A 15,402-nucleotide genomic window follows, 5' to 3' on the forward strand; every position below is an offset into this window, starting at 1 on the left:
GTTCAAAACAAAGAATTTCAGCCAATGCTCTTTGCAGCTCCAAATACTACTTGTAAGCAATACTCATTAAAAACCACTGTGGCAGGCCATGTGTCGCCTCAGAGGGGGGACGCTAACTAGCTTTTCTCTTTGTGCCTTTCCAGTCATCTGGAGTCAGAGCGCAGCGCTCTGAAGAGGAGAGAGTGGGAGAGGAGGAACCAGGAGGTCCAACAGGATGAGGACTTGTTCTCTACTGGATTCAACCTGTTTGGAGAACCCTATAAAGTAAGGTTAACTGATGGTTAACAAGTAGATAATTAGTCATTTATGCTTTTTGGGATGTTATTTTAACCATTTTAGAATCACACACAAAGCTCAACAGCTTGGTTCACTGTTGAATTTTTCTCTGTGTTGTTGGGTGACAGGGTGTTGGGAAGTCTGGTCACAGAAACACAGTGTCTGTATCTAAGGTCATTTCTGTTGTTAAACACAGTTTTTCATGTTAAATGAGAGAAATTTCAGGGTTTTTTTTAAATACACTTTTCCATAGGAAGTATATTTAAAGATAAGATAACCTTTATTAGTTCCACACATGTGAAATTTGTTTTGTTACAGCAGAAAGTGGAGAGTGCAACGTTACAGTAGCAAAAATTAAGAAAAAACACTGGAATAGAATAAAATAATAAGTATCAGATACTGTAAACAAAGGAATAGAATAAAATACTATATACAACATAATAAAATGCAATGTTGTCAGAAAACAATAATTGCACTTAGTGTACTTGCACATGTGTGTGTTTGGTCAGCTGCAAAATCTTTGTTGTGAAGTCTGACAGCAGCAGGAAGGAAATATACGGTGGCCCTGAGTGGCCAAACAGACTGCAACTTAAGAAAACACCAGGAATAAGAAAAATGCTGGAAAAGCACACAAAGCACAACGGAAATAGGGAAAACAAAAACAGAAATAGGAAAAAACAGATTTGCAAAAGCACAAGGGAAGTGTTTCTGGGGAGACAATAACCCGACGGACCAGTTGCAGGAACCAAAACATGCTAGGTAAGTGTGTTTTAATCTCATGATTCATATAATACTGATGACAGATTTAGGCTAATAGTTAGGCTAACACACTTACCTCTCATCTTTTCTTTCCTCACAAAACTGATAGATCCTCCACTTATTTCACGTGTCTCCCAGCGTAATTCTTAGCATATTGGTTCCTGCAACTGGTCCGTCGCGTTATTGTCTCCCCAGAAACACTTGTGCTTTTGGAAATCTGTTTTTTCCTATTTCTGTTTTCGTTCTTCCTATTCCCGTTGTGTTTTGCGTGATTTTGTAGCGTTTTTCTTATTGCTGGTGTTTTCTTAAGTTGCAGTCCATTTGGACTCTCAGGGCCACCATAGAAAGACCTGCAGAGTCTCTCCGTCCCACACCGTGGCTGCCGCAGCCACTGAAGGAGCTGCTCAGTGCTGTCAGAGTCTCCTGCATGGGGTGGGAGATGTTGTCCAACAGGGATGACAATTTCTGTAATAAACATTTTTAAACTGTAAAGGTTTCTCTGTACAGGTGTTGCTAAATGAGACGTTAGCATGGCTCCTGCAGTAGCTAGGCACGTGTGAGCTCCAGCTCTGCGTGTCACTTATTCTATACTAAGTGTGAAAAAAATGTGAGAAAACATTAACACTTCTGACTTTCTCAATTGTAAATTAAAAGGCAATTCGTTCAAATTTGTAGACTGAAAAACAAAACTAACGTAAGGCGCTGAGCTGAGCTGAGCTGTAGCTGAGCTGAGACTTTGCGCCAAGTGCTCCCTCATTGCTGTTCCGGAGACAGTTTTAATACTTCGCTGTTAAGTTTTTGATTGATCTCCATAGAAGGAGAAGTGGATGTACTGGACACCAGAAATTCATTTGGGCATGGAGTGAATTTACGACATCTTAATCATGAGGACGGGCGACTCCCCTCTACAGCAGCAGCACTGCTCTGTGATTTAGCGTCATATGAAACAATCAGTTGAAAGGAATTGATACGGCTAATCAGCAATTATCCAAAGATGTTTTGTACCATTCATTTTTAGTATAACCACGCTCTTCTCCAGTGGGATGAAGTTTAACGCCCTTGTGTATAAGGTCCTGATCTTCTGAGGCGCTTCAGAGATTTTTGTTTCCTTTTTAGCAGAAAGTGAAGCAGCCACGCATGAAGTCCACGGCCACTCGAATGCCCCTGTGTATAAAATTGATTTTGGTTTGTTAACTCTCATTTGCTACCACCAAGCACTTCAACACTTGGTTATGCTGCCAAGTGTATCGACCTTGGGACAGACTGGCTTTGAATCCTGACAGAACGTGTTTAAGCGCTGCTGCGTCTGAACTCAGAGGACACAAGGTCTTCTCACTAAGACGCCGCTCGCGGTTCGGGGCCAGTGCAAAGCAAATGAGAGGTTGTTCTGATAATGAATCCAATCCTAACTGTCTTCACACTCCAACTAATTGTTTCCAGCTAATTAATGGTGCTGAGGTGAGGTCAAGATTCATGTGTGGGGAGAGTGCAAAGATCAGTGCGGGCTGGTCTGTGGGAAGGAAGGTGGAAATTTTAGACACCGCCTTGCTGTCTGCAATAAGTAGTTAAAAGTGTCGGGATTTGATTAATTTAATCAGTGCATTTGCTTGCTCTGCTTCCTGCTTGTATTTTTGCAGGTACTTTTAATTTTGCGGCCTGTTAAAAGGAAGCCTGTTTAATCCGAAATGTTTTTGTTTTAGATTTGGTAGATTTAAACTGTAGAAGAGTGTAAGTCAGAACAGTAATCCGGTCGTTAAGTCTGACGTCACTAGCCGTGTCTGGGCCTAAACTCCGCTCAAACGATCACTATGGCATTACTTTTTTTCCACTCGATAAAAGTTATCGTGAGTGTTCTCGGTGGTCAGGAACAAATGTAATCGCATGGCAGGATGCTGTAAAAGGACCAAACTTCAGCCAGGAGAACAACTGAGATAATCCATCCACAATACGAGGTTAGTCATTAATATACTGCTGCGTGGGCTGGGCTGTAGTTACATCCTAAGGTTTTAAAAACTGAGCTTAAATAAATGATTAGCGGTAATAAAAGCCGAGGGAGGTCAACAGTGATTACTGACTGTTTTAGGAGCTTTTTGAGATTAAATAGAAGAAAATACAAAACATTAAACATGTTAACAACACAAAAGCCATATTAAACGCAGACTACTTTAGGCCTGGAAGTAGGATTCCTCACGTCATCACTTAATGACCAGATACCATACATTTCATCAGCCATATATAGTTCTTCACTTTAAAGGTCCCACAAGAATATGGCTTTGGAGTTTCAGTGCAAGATACTGCACAGATATCCCTGGATTTGACTCTTTTCCAAGATGTCTTGGTGTCTGTAGCTTTTCTTTCTTTCTTCCTTTTTTTATCTGTAGCTTTAAGCTAAATATGCAGCTTCTGCCTGTGGCCCTCTCCAGAACAGTGCCATTGTTGGCACTCTGTTCAGTGAGTGGCTGAGGCACAGCACATTCACTGCATGGTAGCTGACATAGATATGAATGAGACGTTCTTTCACTCCTAAACGGGCATTCACACTGTAAACGACAAGCATCAATCAGAGACCACAGAAAGTCAATGAAACTGCAACTGACAATAGGTGACGGAGCGGGCGGGTTGTGAGTTAAACTTTTCTCAATTTCAAGCTAAAGAGATGACCAATGCGAGCAAAGGATACTGTTGATTAACATATCAGGTTAGGCTACCTAAGCAAATTGAGCCTGTAAGGTCTGCTAGTGACCAACCTTCATCTTCATGCTCGAGCATAGAAAAACTCTTAAAATTCAATTTTTAAGTAATAAAGTTCTTATAAATATCGTTTTTCTATAAATATTTGTCATGGTCCAGGGTCATTTGAGTTTTCTTGTATTTTAATATTATTTTGTATTATTTAGGCTTAAGTTCATTGAGTTAGCCTTGAGGTTTTTCCTAGGTTCCCCTGTTATAGCTCATTGTTTATTAAATTCCCCTTGTGTCTCATTCTGTCTTCCCCATCTGTCATATGTGTTCTCCCCAGCCCGTCATGCCCTCTGTATTTGTTTCTTGGTTATGTCCGTGTCCCATCTCCTGTTTCTATTTTCCCTGATGTTATGTTAAGCATGTGTGTCTTAGGTCTGCGTCTCTCTGCTGAAGTTGAAAATGGCTTTCGCACAGTTTGCTACTTTTTTCTTCTGATTTATTTAACACACAAACATTTAATTTTTTTAATGCCGGCTTTACTTCGTACTGGCTTAACCAGCGCCAGCGCGACCTTGCTGCACTTCATCTGTGTGAATGTGCTGAACTGCAGCCTATAGATCGGTATCATCACTTTATGATCATCACGTATACAATTTGTAGAACTTTAGTAATTCCAGGCTCCACTCGCCTTCATTTTTACTTTTTTTTTGTCCACCACCGGTCTCTGTTTTCTCTCTGTACCTGCGTATCTCCCGTTTGTCCATCACTCTGCCTCTGTCTTTTCTCTCTCCCTCTCTCCAGTATTCATTCTCTCTGTCAGCTATTAGCTAATCCCTCTTCTAATCCTGTTAAAGAGTGTTATGCCGTTAGCAGCTATTTGGGATGATCTATTCATACACACACACACATTCATACGCACATAGGTATTCATCCTCTCCTTCTCCTCTGTTTTCCATTTTGCCTCTCTGTAAATGTGTTTTCTGTTCCTCTTCAGCCACCAGATCTTTTATTCATGAGCCCGAGATGGAGAAGAGATGGGCTAATTTATTCACAGCTAACTTCACGGTGTGTAGTGTTTGCGTGCCAGTGTGTGAGTGTGCGCACACAGAAATTACATCTGTTAAGATTATTTGAATGCAATTCTGTCCTTTTTTGCGTGAATCTTTTGTAAATAAGGCTTGATTCTTTGCCCTGTTTAATTTCGGTATTTCCATGGTTTTCCTGCTTTGTTAGAGTCTAAAACTGAAGGATACAGTGAAATGACGAAGAGATGAATGGTCCTTCCACTCGCATAGGTTCGAGTTGACGTTTTTTGTGACACACACAATCATAAGAATCAGTTCTATTAACCTCTATATTAGTGTAACCAGAGATGTTCAGTAAAGATGGTTGGGTGCTGGTTATTCATTGGTCCTGTGTAGAGCTGTAGGAGTGTACCATGTGTGACACCAGGGGACAGTGTTAAAATATGTGCAACCACCGTAAATGAGCTACTCTTGTTGCTGGTTAGCTTAGACTTTAAAGATGCTTAAATGTGCTCGCTTAGAGCCTGTGTTATCTGGAAAGATGGAAGTCACGTTTTTTCTTTTTCCTTTTCTGCCACTAGCTTTTCAACGAATGAGCATTTTACCTACCCACGGAGCACCATCCCCACTGGGCTACACATTGTTGGTATTTTGGTGAACTGCCAGTACAGCACATATAATTACTTCTGATCCACACTCCACTGTGTTTGACACATGATGTGGGGCGCTTTCAGATTGTGAAGCGTTCCTTTCCTTCTCCATACTTTTCTTGTCCCATCATTAAGCTACAAGTTAGCATCAGTTTCATCTTTCCAAAGACTTTTTTCAGAAATTGCTTTAAATGTATTTTTCACAAAAGTCTAATCTGGTCTTGAGTGTTGCACCAACAGTTTGCACCTTGTTGTAAACTGTCTGTCCTTCCATTTATGACGGTGTGTCTACATTGTTGCCTTTGACAGTGATAAACCTACCTCTTTGAGGCTGTTCCTGGATATATTTGGTAAAGTTATCTTCTGTGGCCTTTTGATGATGCTGACCTTCTTCATTTTCCAGAAGCCCAGCGTTATTTGGCTCCTCTTAGAGTTTGTTGGATGATCTGATTTTTAAGCCACTTTTGAGCCTCTCAAAAATGTATAAAAATATCTATAATTCCTAAACAGCCCATGCAATACTTTTGTCAAACCCAAACAGTCTGCATTTCAATCATATATGTAAAGTTTGATTTTACAAAAAATGTCATTGTCCAGATAATTATGGACCTCGCTGGGTTTTTACTTTTCCTGTTCTTGTTGATGGTTAGGGCTGCCACGATTAGTCGACTAGTCACGATTACGTCGACTATCAAAATCGTCGACGACTGATTTAATAGTCGACGCCTCATTTTAAGCTTTGTAAGATCACAAAAGACGCAGGAATAAGTAGTAGGATTTAAGAGTGTAATAACGGACTGAAACAGAAGATGGCAGCACTGCATGTACAAGGATGTCAGCTGCCGTTAAACCCCGAAGAAGAAGAAGCTCTGTCCCAGAATTCATAGCGCAGCCCAGCTCAGTTTCCAACAATGGCGGCAGCTAGTTAGTTTTAATATTACTCTTATTATTCTTTCTGGGTCACAAAATAAACGTTTAACATATTTTCAGGCGAGAATGTAGCTGTGTAAACCTCAAATATCTGCTCAGTTTATCAAGACACCACATATTTTCAAAAGCACTCCGACGTTTTCAGAGACGTCTGTTACCCACTAGCTCGATAGCGAGCCGGGGGCAAGGCTCACTAGAGCCGTGAGAACACCGGACTCCCGGCAAATCGTTTTCAAACCCACCGCCGTCTTTCGCTACTCAGGTTAAACATATATAAGTCACTTAGATAACTTCAAAATGTTATTGTTTGGCTTTTTTTTAGTATTTTATTTGTTCCTGAGTAAATCGGTTTGGCTGAGATTAAAGTTATAGTTTTTACACAGCTGAACAAACGTCAAGCAGACAGCTGATCATCAGAAGTATGAGATGCTCAAGAATATACTCCGGTGTCCTGTTATATTTTAGATAGCAAGGAGTTTATTAAACTTCACCAAAACAATCTGCAAATTTCATTAAAATTTAACAAACTGTCATCTTGTCTTTATTTTTAGTTAGCACATACCTTAAACACTTAAAGCTGTAAGCTAATGATAGTTATATAAGAGCAGATACTGCTGGTGCAATAAGCTGTATGTTTTACATCCAATGGATGATGATCTGATTAGTCGACTAATCGCAAAAATAATCGGTGACTAGTCGACTATCAAAATAATCGTTTGTGGCAGCCCTATTGTTGGTGATTTTAGTTAGTAATAGTTTAGCCTGATGTTTGTGTGACTGGTCAGAATAAAAAGGAGAAAGTTGGCTCTGCCTGCTTCATAAACTATTGTCAAACCAGTGATGATTAGAAAAACGGGGGCACCACAATATAGCAATTATTATCAAATGGTACTTACACGGCTCTCTATTAGAGCAAATACTGGGGTGGTGTTATACTAATTTGTAATGTTGTGAAGTGGCACACACGCATGCGCACAAGCACTTACAATTCCCTCTTCAGCAATAAGACCTCTCCATGGATCATTGCATGTTATTACAGTATTATGTGGTTATTGACTGAAGCTGTTAGCACTGGAAAAACAAAACCACACAACATGTAGCCAAGAGTCTGTCATTACTGAGGAGAATAAAGGATATAAGGAAACCTCACACAGATTATATAGATATAGATACATAATTATATATTTGTTTTGCACTCCAATACTGGTACTATGACCTTCACCTTACATATTCATTATTCACAAATTCATTAAGCTCTTCAAATAAAGCAGTTTCACCTTGGCTCAAAAATTAGAATAAGGTTGTTTTTTTACTCTCACGTTTCAACCTCACATTTATTTGACGCTGCCTTTTAATGTTAGCACAGGGCTGATTAAACGAGTGCAGGCTGTCAACTACCTGAGAAAATCTGTTGAGCAAACCTCAACACTGTTGTACAATAAAATTACAGGGCCACACTCGACATTGATCTCATTCAGTGTTTCCATTGTTCATCATTCGTCTGCAGCTCATGATGAAATGTCACACGTAAATTATAGGCTGGAGATCTTGCATAATTCAGACTTGACTCATGATTAATATTTGCTACACACGTTGTAACTCTGGTAGAAAAAGGAAATGTCAATGGATAGGATAAAAATCTACTGGCCTTCACTTTTTCCCTGCTCCTCTTTCCTGACGTTTTGCAAGAATCCGGTTCCTAAAATAGAAGCGCTGAAACCGCTGCTGATTACCCGTGTCCTTTTTAAAATGCCAGATGATCAAATCGTGTAGTTTGATCATTAAAGAATCTGTCAATGACTGAAACCAAAGGTACTGCTGAGCTATTCTGAGGAACATCTCCATGTTACCAGGTAGAAGCTAAAGAGCTTTACCTTCATATATCAGTAAAACGTGCACTGTCCTCCAAGCCATTAATGCCTGAGAATCTGGGGTCAGGCTAATAATGATTCCTGCCCCATTAATTTTACTACTCCAGCCTGGACTGGACCCTCTTAAGGGTGGCATGTATTTAATTAATCATCTCATCCTGATGTCTGGTCAGTGGTCACCCTATCTATCTCTCACTGTTCTTTTCCAGATGAGTAAAGAGGGCTTTTCATCAAACCTGTAAAAAAAGGAAGAATGGAAGGCTTAATTAATACTCTTCTGTATCTCCCTTCCCCCTTGTCTTTTTTGTCTTCCTTCTCTCCTCTCAGACTAATAAAGGTGATGCATTGGCCAATCGTGTCCAGAACACGCTGGGCTCGTATGAAGAAATGAAAGACCTGTTAACTAGCCATTCCAACCAGAGCCACTTGGTGGGAATCCCCAAAGGAACAACAGCGAACAGCAACCTGCAGCAAGCCCCGACCACGTCAGCGACAGAGAGACCCGCCATAGAGCCATCCCAGCTTTTTAACGAAGCCCTGAGAGGAGGAGCAGGTGGAGGAGGTGGAGGAGGAGGAGCAGAGACAGGTGGGGACAAGAAGACAGGGAATACACCCTCTTCCTCTACAGCTTCAATGCAACCACCCCCTTCAACCACATCCTCATCAACAGCAATCCCACATCAGAACTCCAAAAAGTCCCGGAGCTCCATGGACTGGTCAAGGGGAGGCCACGGACAGAGCACCCAGGGGACAGGCCTTGTTGTGGGGTTAGGACAGAATGGGCAGGGGCAGGTGACAGCAGGAGCTACCACCAGCAGAGGGAAAATGTCTTTGTTGGATGAGCAGCAAAGACATGACGAGCTGTTCAGCTCACTCAAAGATGAACTTGGTCTAAAAGAAGATTCAAGCCCTTCTTCTTCCTCATCATCTTCCTCTTCCTCTTCTTCTAGAAGGCACTCATCCCACCCAGCCAAAACCCACCCACTCGCCGGTAAGTCGGCAAAAAAAAAGCTGTAAAAGAAGACGTTTGGCTTGTTTAACTTTCACATCTGTACTCTAAGAAAAATATCATGTAGACACGCTAGCATGTCTACATGATATCATGTGTAGCAGGTTTCTAGCAGTGAAGGTGATAAGTATCCACCTGCTATAATGCTAGATGCTCAGTTAGTGGACATTATACACAAGTCACAGTTAGTTGATAAAAGGAGCGCGGGAATGCACATTTATAAAAATTGATGTCAGCTGCTTAAACTGACTTTTGATGGACCGTCTGCGACATCCCTGCCTCGCTCTCTCTCTGCACTACAGTCAACGTATTTATTTAACATATTCATGTTTCTGCAGCAGCTCGTTCCCGTTCGGAGGAAAACACTCACCTTAATATGCGCTTGTGCTGAATGGGCGGCTGCAAAGGGTCACGGCCGCTTCACATTGCATCCAAAGTAGTTTAGGAGTATTGGTGCCATCACGTACATGCAAATGGCAACATTTACTTGATTCTTTAGTCTTTTTTTTTTTTTAGCTTATTTACATTTGTTTCAAGCTGTGATTTTACATGCAAAAATGGCTAATAGGTAGGCTAATAAGATGCACGAGCTAATGTTAGAGTTTATTTTTTTTAAATGGTTCGTTAACTTAGGCCCAGCAGGCCAATGGGTTTGTATTATTTGGTAAAAGTAGTGCTGAGAATTGTTAAAACACTTTGTTCAAATTCAGCCTAGTTGTCTCGCCCCCACTACAACCTTTATGCTAACCTCAGCTAATACAATCCTAGGTTTAGCTTCATCTTTGGCTTAAATAGGAAAGTGGGGTCACACCTCACCTACCTCTCAGAAAGTCCTTAATTCCAGGTGTCATCTGGTAAAACGTCTCTTTAATCTGTTTCTTTGTTATTTGCTTGAGCCATGAGCACAGATGAATCATTTGAATGAATCATTTCAGCAACAAACACACTCGGTCACCTTTTTGGGGAATTCATGAAAATTGACATCTGCATTCTGTGATAACCACATCTTGCATTTGATTTCAGAAGCACGTTGAACACATCATTAGCTTTGATTGTGATTGGTTACATCCATCTGGGAGAGGTTCAGCATTTCAACCTTCATTAAGTTTTGCCAGCAGAGAGTTAAGCAACGCTGTGTTATAACAGGTGTTTCTTTGGTTAGTCTTGACTTTTGATTGTTGTCTTCTTTTTTTTACAGATGGTGGCAACTTTCGATCTACTGCCATGGATGGTGGCCACTTTAAGTCTTCCACTAATGCAGAAAATGGTGGATATTTTAAATCCTCCCCATTTGAAAGTGAGACAGGCTCCCACCTCTGTACATCGTCCTCCCCGCTGGCTTCCACGTCAGTTCTGACAACACCCACTCCAGGTCTAACCACGCCCACATCTGGATTGACCACGCCTACATTCCCACCTGGTAGCCTATCAGGGAAGCCGATAGCTGTACAGCAGAAGCCTACGGCGTATGTTCGACCAATGGATGGCCAAGACCAGGCGCCTAGTGACTCTCCCCAACTTAAACCCCCTCTAGTGGCCACAGAGGGATTTAACAGCAGTCAGGCTTATGGAGGAAACTCTGGAAATGCGAAGAATAAACTGCCCAAGCTGAGTCTCAACCACACAGGAGAGGTAAGAGAAGAATTACTGGAACGTGTTTTCCATATCTATATTAAACCAATGTGAAATAAATGGTCTTCACTGAATTAGTCTAAGATGAGATAAAATGATCCCAAGGGTGCGAGATCGCATTTTTGTTTTTAACTGAAAACTCTTTGAGAAATCAGGTAATAAAGTTCAGTCTAACTTGTTTAAAAAAAAGTATAACAGAAAATAAAATTTCAGTCCTTCAAATGATTCCTGATCATAGTATATAAGCCATCAGTTCACTTTACTTAGAACTAGAAAATGTAATTTTTTACATATTCTACAAATCCATAGCATTTGGGGCTAGGTTACTTGAGGGTTAACCCATGTTAAGTTGGTTCAGTCCTCACCTTACTCGGGTTCATCGTCATGGTAACTCACTCTGCATACCTAACCTGCTCCGGAGCAGGTTATGTTCAAGATAACAAACCAACACAAAAAACAGTTTTGTGGAAAAAAGTGTCAGTATTCCTAATTTCCTCCCTGAAGAGGATCCATGTGAAATGTAGGATCGAATAGCAACTGTTTCCCCCGTGTGGGCTTTAAGCAAGTTCAAGGAGTTTAACTGCTGTATAAAAGAAATGCTTAGGACACCTAAGTATTGCTACATATTAACGTCTTATAAAATTATGTTAGCCTTCTTACCAGTTTGAATTTCTTGCCGTTTAACTGCGCCTCAAATAAAACCGGTGAAAGGTCTTAGTCACTACAGCACAACCTTAAACGTATCACTGATGCTCTAATTATGGTGTTAAAATTACAGTCAAACGTTATGTTGTCTTAATGACAACAAGATTAATTGAACAACAGTGATTCACAGCAACATGGTGACTATACAGCAGCATTAGGGCCACAGAAGGCAGAGAAAATAAATAAATACGTGTCTGAATGACAGATTCATGCCAAAGAATGGAAACATAGTTTTTTGCAGTCAGTGTCATATTGTTTCACTTTTCAAGGTTAAAATGGAAAGAAATTCCTATTTTTGAACTCAGTAACTCATTTTTTTCTTAACTTACAATTTAATCTCGTACATTTCCCCCTTTAAGCCATAAATGTCCACAGTTTCTGTCTTACCTTTGCCGTTTTAATCAACCCTTTTTCTTTTAAAATGATCACTTTAACCTAATACGTTTTCTCTTAAATGTGTCAAATTTTTAATGCAAATTTACAATTTTAATCTTGTAAATTTGAAATCAGTAAATATTTCTCATAAAATTGTCACTTTTTTTCCTCAGAAATTTAAATCTTTAATCTTTGAAATTTGCCCTGTATTTCTGGAAAATGTACAACTTTAATAACCACCTTCGTGTAATCGCTGTCAGGGCGACTGAAGCCAGCAGACCATATCCTGTTTATGCTGAACTTTGTAGCAACATACTAAAATTTAAAACTAGTAAATCACATGGATGCAGTGCTGTTTAACAAGTTTTCATTTAATCATGCCTTTAATCATGTATTAGACCAGATCTTCCCAAAGTGTGGGGCCCATTGCAGGGGGGGCGCGGCATGAAAAGGGAAAAAAAACCGAGGCTTGGACACTGCTAGCACGGGGCGCCCACACAAAAGCAAAGCAGGAGATGAAGCGTCGCTGAATATGTTTGCAAACCAACTTCATTTTAAGCCAAAGACTAGAAAATATGATGAAGCAAATCTTCCCTTTGGCTTCACCTGCACAAGTGCTGAGGTAGGTCTCCCTGCAGGATTGGTTTTCCCTTCGTCGGGAGCAGCGCTGGGCTGTTTAAATCACGGACAAACAGGATCCCACATTCTTGATTTTTAGTTCACAAACACTTGTTGTAATGACTAACTACTCCTGACATTTTGGAGATGTTTGCTCTTTATACAGTAAAGTTACAGCGGGATACAAATAACATCAGGCTGATCCTGCCACAGTTTGTTCCCTCTGTTCAAATCACAGACAAACAGGATCCCACAGCTGTTCGTGTTTTTAAACCCATTTTGCACAGAGAGACATTTTTGAAAAATGTATTGACAGCAATGTTGAACATTATTACACAGGAAAAAAACAACTACACGTAAAATAATCACACCGTGACGCCTCTGCCTTTGTAAATGGAGGGACAGTAACTGCGTGTGTGTAAGCGTGTAAATACTGCAGATAGAGACAAAATACTGTTAATCTGACTATCTGCCATTCGGCAATTCATCTCATGTGTATCAATAACGTGCGCACAGCGTGACATGAATATGGGCGTGTGTGGTTGGAGGGTGTGGTTGTGCGTGTGCTTGCGTGTGCGCGGGGGTGGGTGGGGGGGTGGCGTGTTTTTCTTGTAAAACAAAGGGGGGCCTAGCAAAAAAAGTTTGGGAACCACTGTATTAGACAAATACTGATGCTAACTGTAAAATAAGTTATCACTCTAATGACTCTATACCGCAGCACTACTTGTCCTGGAGAGTGTGTAATAAAATAGACCCCCCCCCCCCCTAACTTGACACATAAAATTATTCATGAGCATCTGTGTGAGACCGTTAACAGCGACACATACTGTCATTTTGCTTCTGATGTCATGAGCCTGAGTGCGTGTTTGCAATTTTTGATTACATTCCAGTCTCCTGTAATATTTCCTTAAATATTATCTCGGTGAATATTCACACTGGCCAGAATCTCTCGCTCGCTCACCTTCTCCAAACAGAACCGGGACTTGATGATGATGTGCATGTGTCTCTATGTGTGTGTGTGTGCGTGCTATGTGAAACTAGTAGTTGACAGGCGAGTAGTCATCCATATCGAGCAAGCCAGCTGTTCCTCTGCTTTGATAGAGCTGAGGAACAGTGTGTGTGTGTGTGTGTGTGTGTGTGTGTGTGTGTGTGTGTGTGTGTGTCTGTGTGTGTGCGCAGTGCTGCAAATGAGCCCAAGATGGAGCTTTGAGCATATGGCACAGAGAAGGAGAAAGCAGGGGGAGAGAAGGAGGGAATTAAAATATACTTTCGACACTTTCTTATGGCTGCTGAGAGAGAGCGAGCGAGCGAGAGAGAGAGTACATTCATGGCCATGAGTGTTTCTTTCACTTTGTTTTCTCCCACACATCCATGGATGCTCCGTTAACGCCTGCTCGCTGTTTAGTTTTTTCTTTTAGTTGTTTTTTGTTTTTCACTCCTCTCATATTTATCCTGACGAGAGTTTATTGGAAGCAGAATGCAAACTCAATACGAACCGAGGTGGGGGGGGGGGGGGAGTGGGGGTGAGGGGTTACACAAGAGGAAAAAAGGGGAGACTGATGATGTGAAGCGCGGGGCGGCGGAGGGAGGGAAGGAAGGTGGGCAGAAAGAGGAAAGAGGGGATAGAGAAAGACAATGACTGACTGATTACAGCACCTTATCATCGCTGTATTTGTTCTGGTTAGATGAGTTATTGGATGCGTTCTGCAGCTTAAACAGCAAAATAGCAGCAAATCAGAGGACTGAACCAAAAAGCAAATGAAAGACTCGAAGAATCCCGCTGCTCGTTTCATGCCAGCAAGCGAGCGGGGGGAAAGATGTCCGTTTTGGTGCCTTTTGATGGGTGTACGAACCGAAACTTTGGCTACAGTGTAGCAGCAGAATCTTTAATGTGTTTCCAGTGAAAGAGATCCTTAAAGCTGATTTTTCATGGAACAGTTTTCAAATGAGTTCAGGTGTAATGAATGTGTTGGAAATCCTCGATATTAGAGTCATGGCTGTGTTGTTGAGTGTGTGCAATAAACCTTTAAACTGCTTTGGAAGTGTTCTGTTAGCACTATAGAGTTATCGATCAGCGCGCTTTATCTCCAAGTGCGCTCGGACGCGCACGCGTGTGTTTGCGAGCGAGCGAAAGATCGAGAGAGATAGAAAGAGGGAGAGAGAGAGAGTAAGCAGAGAGAGGGAGAGAGAGACGGAGAGAGTGATAACACTATTGATCTGTTCCTAACAGTTACAGTAGGCTTAAATCTACCTCTGGTCGCACACACACACACACGCTGTTAGTTGTTGTCAGCAGCTCACAGCGAGGCGCTGCATGGTTTCACTTTGGATTGATCCACTTTGAGATATTGTTACGTTGAGTCATTACTGCTGTAGCCTCATCACGTAAACATGCAGCCAAATAACAGCCAACAATAACATAACAAACCGCTCAGAGTTCAAGTTACGATTCACACGATGTGACAGGTTTTCAAACATACATAGAAAGATTTTTACTAAGCATAAAGACTGCGGGCTACTCTGATGTCCCGTCTCACACGGAAATAAACTATGACAGAGGAGCCTGCGTTCAAACTGTCACCTGTGTCCACAAAAACAGAGGTTGTATATATTAAATATCGCTCTACACATTGGGCTACTTTCACAGGCTGCGAAGCAGTTTGCACAGTAACAAGCATACTGTAAGCTCACAACGTGCTCGTTCAGAAATGCTGACACATCACCTGCTGCAGTCCCGAATGTTTGCGTCAGAGAGGCAGCTAAACGATACCAAAGACTGCTGCGATGGCACCGCGTCGAGCCTGCCGGGAGGGGAAACGTGAGATGAGAAGGGTTGGTGGCTGCGTAGCTGATTGGCTGAGACTGAACTT

The 15,402-nt window shown here is 41.4% G+C and overlaps 1 protein-coding gene across 2 annotated transcripts in view; it reads left to right on the forward strand.

Annotated features, from left to right (window-relative positions):
• The window catches only part of aff2 (AF4/FMR2 family, member 2), a 189,934-nt gene that overhangs the window by 54,564 nt on the left and 119,968 nt on the right, over positions 1-15,402 (forward strand). For both annotated transcript variants that reach the window (XM_084940141.1, XM_084940148.1), the window contains exons 2-4: positions 144-264; positions 8,521-9,184; positions 10,401-10,834. In XM_084940141.1, coding sequence (XP_084796267.1) covers positions 144-264; positions 8,521-9,184; positions 10,401-10,834 — 1,219 coding nt within the window. The remainder of the gene's footprint in view (positions 1-143; positions 265-8,520; positions 9,185-10,400; positions 10,835-15,402) is intronic.

This window comes from Perissodus microlepis, chromosome 2 (assembly GCF_051167445.1).
Source record: "Perissodus microlepis isolate ML-2025 ecotype Zambia chromosome 2, ASM5116744v1, whole genome shotgun sequence".
Taxonomy (NCBI): domain Eukaryota; kingdom Metazoa; phylum Chordata; class Actinopteri; order Cichliformes; family Cichlidae; genus Perissodus; species Perissodus microlepis.